At 42.9% G+C, this 8,486-nt stretch overlaps 1 protein-coding gene across 1 annotated transcript; it reads right to left on the reverse strand.

Annotated features, from left to right (window-relative positions):
* Positions 1-310: 310 nt before the first annotated feature.
* LOC109705051 (homeobox protein engrailed-1-like) lies at positions 311-3,217 on the reverse strand (the record flags this gene model as incomplete). Its single annotated transcript, XM_020225812.1, has 3 exons — positions 3,152-3,217; positions 1,149-1,596; positions 311-733 (listed from the first exon to the last, which is right to left on the reverse strand). Coding segments are annotated over exons 1-3 (937 nt in total), but the record flags the coding sequence as incomplete, so codon positions are not given.
* Between the last annotated feature and the right edge of the window lie 5,269 nt (positions 3,218-8,486).

Below are 8,486 nucleotides of genomic sequence, written 5' to 3' on the forward strand. Positions count from 1 at the left end.
AGTATAGGGAAAATGAAAGGAACACAAATGTATCAAACTTGTAAAAGAAGTTGTAATAACTTATTGCATTTGGGAGTTAAATGTAATGTAAATTGAAAATTGAGATGTAAAATGCATGTTGTGGGAATGCATGTAATACTTTAAGTGTTTTATGTTGTTTGATACATTCCTTATGCAATCAGTGTACGAATACTGTTCCTGTTTGGAACCTCTTGTATTGTACTGTTGTTGAGCCTTGAACATACAGGGGATACTCTATCCGCGGTACAGGAAAAATCCCTGTCCGTTCGGCGCTGTCGGCGGTCCACACCTGGCCAAATAGGCAGGTGGTCGCGTGCTGTGACATCTACTACCAGCCCGCCTCCTCTCCTTCCTCCCCCTCTCCGTCTGACCCCACCGTGCTCGGATCTTCCCCCGATCCTCTCACCCGCGCCGCTGCCGCTGCTGCCGCCGCCGCCGCCGCCGCCGCTAGGGGCCCGCATCCCACACGATGCCGCGGCTGCCAACCGCGCCTCTCCGGCCACCCATGCCGTTGCTGCTGCCGTATCCCATTTTNCCGCTCCGCCGCGCTCCGCCGCCGCTGCTGCCACCGCCGCCGCTAGGGGCCTGCATCCCACACGATGCCGCGGCTGCCAACCGCACCTCTCCGGCCACCCATGCCGTTGCTGCTGCCGTATCTCATTTTCTCCGCTCCGCCGCGCCATGCCACGCTTCGCTGCCGTTGCCGCAGCCGCTGCCGCCAAGGGCCCGCATCCCACCTTTTTCACGGGGATTCAGGGAGGAGGAGAAGAAAGAAGGAGGAAGAAGAGGAAGAAAAAAATAGTGTAAATTGGAGGAAGAAGAAGAAAAAAAAAAGAATATAAATTTTACCTAAATGGTGTAAAATTGGACAAAATGGTGCAAAATTGGGCAAAATAATGAAATTGCACTGTTAAAATAAAATTACACTATTTAAAAAAAATTACACTATTTTAGATGAAATTGTACTCTTTAAAATAGAAATTACACTCTTTGGGATAAAAAGTTACACTCTTTAGGCGAATGTTGCACTATTTAGATGAAATTTACACTATTTCTCACTCTATTCTTCTTCCTCCTCTTTCTTCCTCTCCGTTTTCTCGTCCTCCTTCTCCTCCTTCCTCCTCCACCTTCTCTGCCGCCGTCACCGTCAAGCGCCCCTCGTGCCGCCGCCCCTCTTTTCCGCCGGCGCTCAAGCATGGACGCGGTGACGTTGAACCCACGCGCCTCGATGAGCACCCGCGTGATGTTGACGTCGACGGGGGGGCGGATCTCGGGCGCGGCGAGGTCGAAGCCGTAGGGGACGAGGAGGGCGTCAATGGCGAAGACGCTGACATTATAGGGGAGGGAGGCGACGAGGCCTAGGACGGTGGCGTTGGAGTTAGCGGGGGAGGGGGAGAAGGCGTCGGGGAGCGGACGAGGACGACGGAGGAGGAGTTGAGGGAGGTTAGGTTGACGGCGCCGAGGTCGGAGGGGGAGCGGCCAGTGGTCTAGAAAAGGGTGGTGACGAGCAAGCCGAAGGCGGGGAGGCGGCGGAGGTCGGAGAGGGAGAGGAACTCCGTGCCGCCAGCTCCGCCTCTGACCATATCAGGAACGAGTCCGGTATCGCCAGCAGCGTCAGCGTCGCCGAAGCGCGACGAGGCGGGAGGCCTCGGCAGCGGGTGCCGGGCGGAGCGAGTGGCGAAGGAAAAAAATTGCGAAGGAAAAAAAAAAGAAGAGAGAGAAAAAAAGAGAGAGAAAGAAAAACAATAAGGGTATTTTCGTCCGATATTAAAAAATTTGGTCCAAATCTGCAAAAACGAAAAAGGTGGCCCGATTTTACAAAAGCACAAAACTAGTGGATTTTTTATGCAAATTGGCCTTTTATAAAAGATAATTTTATAAATTATGAAGGAAAAAAAAATAATCTCCACCCTAAAATTATATATAAGTTGTTTTAATTATAGTTATAAAAAAAAAATAAAAGATGAATAAAATGTCCAAAGCCCTCCTCTATAACAAAAAAAAATTTAGAAAATAAAAAAAATTCCAAATGCTTGCAAAGCGCTCCGACGCTCCGACGCTCCGTGCTTTGGAAAAGATCTCCAAAGTGCTCCGACAAGCCCCGTGCTCCAACCCGGCGCTCCTGTAGATCGCGGGGTTCAGGGAGGCGTCGGAGCGCGAGGTTGCCTCCACAGAGTCGTCTTCTACGCCAGGTCCTCCCCAAACCCTAACTCGCCTCGAATCCTAATCGATCTTGTTCCCGTGATCGAAACCTTGTTCCTTGATTCGATCTCCCTTTTTTGATTCAGTTCGAGGACGCTGTTGATCCGAACGGGTCAGTGCTTCCTTCTAAACGGGCTAATTTTCCTAGGAAGGTATGAGAATTGAGGGATTTTGTACTTGTAATTTCCTTTTCATTTTTTGCTTTCATTTTTTTTTAGCCAATTTCGGAGGGTAATTTGCAGTTTTTGATTCGGGGATTAATTAACAAATTTAGGGTTCTCTAGGATCTGAATCAAATGAGTAGAGCTGGTTGGGGTAATAGTTTGGTAAAAGTGTATGGAGATCCCATTTTTACTTGTTTTTCTTTGATTTGAGTCATTTTGCTAGATTGAATTAGGGATTCGGTAAACTTAACGGCTCCATTAACTATTAGCCGTTGAGAGTTAGCTAAATCCATTGCTTTATCAGCTGAAAAGGTGTAGAATTGTTAAATTTAGTATAATCACCTGTTAGATTCAACATAAATTCCTCATTTGTCAGAAGAATCAGAAGTTGAGAATTTAGGTATTTTGTACTTGTAATTTCCTTTCTTTTTTTCTTTCATTTATTTTTGCCAATTTCGGCGGGTAATTTGCAGTTCTTGAATTGGGGATTAATTAACAGATTTAGGGTTTTCTAGGATCTGAATCCGATGAGTGGAGCTGGTTGGGATTATAGTTTGGTAAAAGTGTATATATTCTCTCTCTCTCTCTCTCTCTCTCTCTCTCTCTCTCTCGAGCACAATTTGAGGCTCTTCCGATGAGTGGAGTTGGTTGAGAACTTACCAGTTACCGTTGTGATTTTCTGTATGATTCTGGAAAAGCCTTTGTATCTTCATATATAGGCATCTTTACTTTTGACATTGTAGGTCCAAACTTTACTGCTTTGCTTGACCAGATTCTTCATCACCAAAAGCTGTTGCTGGCATAACATGCTGCTTGAGATTAGTTTCCATCAACATTTGTCACGCCCCGGGACTCAACGGAAGCCCGCCTGGCATGTGCACAGACCCGCCATACGTCTAAAACATATAAGGCATCTAAAACAAAACGATAAATGAGACAATAAAAGAAAACAATTAGAAGTATCAGAGCAATATACAACATCTAGAAACTAAAGCAATGTGAAGAGTAGAGAGCTAAAATCACTAAATAAACCATAAAGTAGTACAACCAAAGATCCAAATACAAGAACTAAAAGAGTACATAGGTGGTCTCTATACATGGTAAACAAAATCTCTCGCTCTCCGAAAACATAAAAAGAGGGGAAACCACTTAAGAGTAAAAGTAAATCCTCGCTATCTAGCTAGCAATCCTCTTGCAGCGGTCCCATGCCTCCGCCGGTGTAGAGGGCTCTGAACGGAAAACATAAAATAGAGGGCGTGAGAACTATTAAATAATAGTTCCTAGTGGGCAATTACTGACTTCAGTGAAATGCACCACTAGACCCAAAACTAAGCAAGTAAGGTAAGTAAGGCAGGTAAGAATAATATGAACAAATAAATCACTGAAATGGAAGCTCACTATAGCATGATGTCACTACTTTCATCAGTAATAATCTACCACATGATCTCTACTTAGCATGGATTTGCATAAGTAATAAACTACCACATGATCTCTACTTAGCATGAATTTGCATAAGTAATAAACTATCATGGCATAATTCCAGAAGTATAAGCCCAACACAATATTCACAAGCTAGAATGGTAATGTGTCATTATCTACTATTCTAGTCAATGTCCAAAAGGTACAATATGTCACCAATAACCCAATCCTGTGGAAGCTATCCGTAGGTAGTCCGGTCTGCACCGTGCCAACAATGGCCTCGTGATAGTCAACATCCCCACTCTAGGAATGAGCCTCCCCCACGGCATCCCATTTTGGAACCCAATCCCGCACGGACGAGCATATGTCGCGATTGCTATCTCCAGAGTGCCGACTTGTAGGGAGCGACCCTCACAAGTATGTGCGAATGAGCACAATGGCATGCAAGCGAATAAGTCCGTCTCAGATCCCAGTGGTTCATCACTATTTCATCGGATCTAAAATCCGGAATACAGTACATGTCCGAAAGGCTTGCCTCTATGTAATGATGTCTAAAACACGGAATATAGTAACTGTCTCAATGGCCTATCTCTATGTCATCATGTCTAAAACATGAAATTTAGTAGATTTCCAGTGGCCTATCATCATGTCTCTAAGTTGCAGTTCAACAATTTTCTAGTTCAAGTGCCCCTTTATAACACTTTTGCTTACTATGTCCCAATATGAATAATAAATCTAAAAGCTTGTCATTCTAATCATTTTCCACACAAGAAACATGATCTTACATCATTCGTTAGAACATTAAACTTACCTAGGTTGATCATTATCCATCTCGAGCTAAGGTGGAGAAAAACTCACCTAGATGTAGAAATCCTCAAATAAAGCTCAAATGGAAGCCAAATCCCTTCCAAAGCAACCTAATCTAAGGTTCTAAACCCATCAATAGAGCTCTAAAAGCTTCTAATCAAAAAGCCCCAAAATAGACCCTAAGTTCCAAATCTAGGGTTTCCAACATGAGAAATCCATCAAACCATGTATTAAATGAAAAATACATGCTACTAACCTCTTAAGTAGCCTCAAACCAAGTCCAAAATCAGCTAGGGTTGAAGATCTCCTCTCAAACAAGCTCCTCTCAAAGCTCCAAGTCTTCAACAATGGAGAAAACCCAACAAGTAGTAAAGAGGAGAAAAAAGGAGAGATCAAAACACCATAAAATCTACCAAAAATGGAGATCAAACAAAGGGAGGGAGACTCACCTTGATCTCCACTGGTTAGGCTCAAAAAGAGCAGCTATGGGGGCTGGGGTGATATTTATAGAGGTTGCAACAATTGCAAATACAGCCCTCCCCGAACTCAGCCCAGTCTGCATTGTGTACCGGTACACGAGAAAGTGTACCGGTGCACTTCCTGCGAAACTGCCCAACCCGAGCCTCAGGTTGGCAGAAAATTCGAAGTGTACCGGTACGACATCGAGGCTGTACCGGTACACATTGCATTCTGGTACAACCATCAAGGTTGTACCGGTACACAATCCTGTAGAGGCAACCCGAGAGCACACCAACAATCCTACATTTTGGGATTTTGGTACAAGCATAAACCCACAATTCTCGGGATGCGAGCCATAGGTCGGAACACTGTCTACGACCCTCCAGAATATCTGGAAAAGCTCAGAACACAGATCAAACACTCGAACCTCGCAATTTGCAAAGGTCTAATGCGTTACAACATCTGTTTCCAATGATGCTTTATGAGATTGCATCATCTCAAGGACAATGCTTTTCTTTTTTTTTTGTTGGACTAGTTTGTGGGTAAATTATATGCTATTCCATTGAATTTGATTAAAACCTGTTCCCAGACTATTACCCCCTCAAAGTTTGTGAATTATCTGCATACTAATTAACCTATTTTAAGGCACAAACTTTGTGCATTATTTTACATGTCTTGAAGAGGATGGTTAAGATGCCTACCACTCCCATGTGCTGTGAGCTCATGCCTCCATGCTTAGGCTTCATTGGGTTTTGTTTTTGTCACCTATAAACAATAAGATTATACTTAATTGCCAATACTAACCCAACCCCCTTAATTGGACCTGCTTGTATTCTCTCTCTAGAAGTCCTTGTTGGAGGCATCGTGGGGTCGTATAACTTCCCCCTTTAAATATTGTGGCTATATATATTCTTTATAAATTTGGTCATAATCTAAGCCAAAGAGTTTCATCTAACTACCAATAATTTAACTTTTGCTTGGACCTTTTTGCTAGAACTGAAAGCTATCAAAGAGAAAGCACTTTGATTGGCGAATATGGACTTCTTTGATACCCATTGTGGGGGGAATTCTTCTAACATCTATGACAGAACTTAGTTTCAATGCTTTTGGATTTTGCGCTGCCTTATTTGGTTGCCTTGCTACATCTACAAAGACTATACTCGCAGAGTCCCTACTTCATGGTTATAAATTCGACAGGTAGAACAGCTTCTTTTGATGCACTTTTATGTAGAAAGATGTGTTCTCTTTCCATCTTATGTAGTGCGTTACTTAAATCTCCTTTTTAGCTCTTTTATTTGCTAGCGGAAGCTCCCAACCTAACTGAGCAATTTGCCCCTGAACTAAACAGGACCTAAGAGGTTGCTGCAGTTTGAGGGTAGTAGCATCAAGTGCAGCAACAGCAGCTCAGCTGAAACTTTGTTGGGGTTTTGGAGGAAATTCGAGATTGGGGTTGCTTGAAATGGTTCTTTCATATACTCTTGATGAAGAAGGGAGCTTGAGGAGTGTGTAATTTCAGCAAGATTGGGGGTAAGTTGCTTCAATTAGTCGAATTTATTATATGAGCTGAATTTGAATAGTTCATGGGGTTGATGAATCTCTTTGGATTTTCTTCTTTTGGCTTAGATCTTGATAGGTTGGAAAGGAACCTATCTTTATCTTTTACTAATTAGAAGCTTACTTGGGCCAAGTGAGAGGTTAGTGGAAAATAAATTTTTGGTTCTAAGAGAGTTTGCAATCGATTTGGCTTGATGCTGAAATTTCGTTCTTAATCCAAGTTCAACTCCTTAAGGGTTGAAAATTTCTCGTTTATTTTGGATGATTATAGTGTTTTGACTGAGGAGCACCCTTGCGACTTTCCCTCTCATCCCTCTCTCTGTGTTCCTTGTTGGTTTGGTCCCTGCACATCCAGCAAACAACAGCAGCAGCAGCATCAAGTGCTGCCAGCTGCTTCACTGCAGCAGCGAAGCTGGCAGCAGAGTGGTTATTAGTCAGGGGAGATGATATATTGTGCAATTGGTGAAGTTTTGATGCTCCACCTTCAAAATTAAAGGCTTGTACTTGTGTGGGGGGATGTTGAGAGGCTATTTATACCTTCCTTAAGCTGAAAATCAGGTTTGTAGCTCTAATTTTAAAGTTGATCCAAAATGGTGCAATGCTGATTTTCTGGACTGAACTGAACCAGTTTTGAATTTTGATAAAATTTGTTTGATTTTCTTTGAGGATCTGAGCTTTGGAAGGATTGGGAGTGATCTTGGCTTCATTATCTAGTGATTAGAATTTTGTTTGGACCAATTTGGAGGTATGATGAGTAAGAATTTTAGTTTTCTTCGAGGTCGAAAATTGAAAAACTGTTTTTACGTCGAAGCTAAATTATTGGCTTCTATTTCCTAATTGTAGTGGAATTTCGTAGTGAATTATAGATTTTTCGTATAGTATAGAAGTCAAAGATCACTCGTGGATCGCCCCCTAGCCTTGTCTTGCCCTGGATTTTCTTGTGAAGCAAGAAAATTCGCAGCACCAAGGTGCAGTCCAGCAGTTACTGCAATGCATCTCAGCGGAGGCCACTGAACTTGAGGGTGAAATGGATGCATTTTGACGTTTCAAGATGATAAATTGGAACCTACTCTTGGACTACTTGATTGTAAGAAGCTAGGGGAGCAAGTTATTTAGCCGAATTGTTGTGGAATTAAGCTTCAATTGAGGTAATTTTGGTCACAGTGCTGATTTTCGATAATGAAGCTCCATCTTTCCGAGTTGAGACTCCAACTTTCTTGTGAGTAATTTTTAGGGGATTCTAGCTGATTCCCGCCTAAATTCTAGCTGATTCGAAGATGCCCCAAGCCGGATTGTAAGGTACATTGGCCTAGAATTAAGAAAAGTTGATTCCGAAGTTGAATTTACATATAATATTGACTTTCGTTAGAAACTTTATTCCACTTTTAAAATTCGTCAACTCCGACAGGGATTTTGGTTAGTATCGCAGTTGCGATTAGCGACCTGTGCATCAAGTGATGGACTTGCAAGAGCATTCGGTGGTCTGTTGGTACCGGATTAAGTTTGAGAGGACAAAATTGCCTAGCTCAATTGGTATTGTCAGTTGGATCTTTTGGGCAGATGTAAAGTGAGGTCTTGAACCTAGGGCTATAGATTGTGGCAGGTGACCTTTCGTTGATGAGATTTTGGCAGTTTGTGTGGTTACTGCTGGAGACTGTGGTCTCTAAGGTGAGAGTTTTGACTCAGGTCTTAGAACAACGTTTCGTTTTCGCTCATGGTGAGTAGATTGACGTTGTTGGATAGTCGGAGTTTTTCGTTTCAGTCTACGTAAATAGACTCTAGATTAAAATGGTTGTCTCGTGCGTGACCTTTTCTAGCTGTGAACTTTGCGACGTAGTCGAGTCGGTTACGGCCTATGCG

The sequence above is a fragment of the Ananas comosus genome, unplaced genomic scaffold (genome assembly GCF_001540865.1).
Source record: "Ananas comosus cultivar F153 unplaced genomic scaffold, ASM154086v1, whole genome shotgun sequence".
Classification (NCBI taxonomy): Eukaryota; Viridiplantae; Streptophyta; class Magnoliopsida; order Poales; family Bromeliaceae; genus Ananas; species Ananas comosus.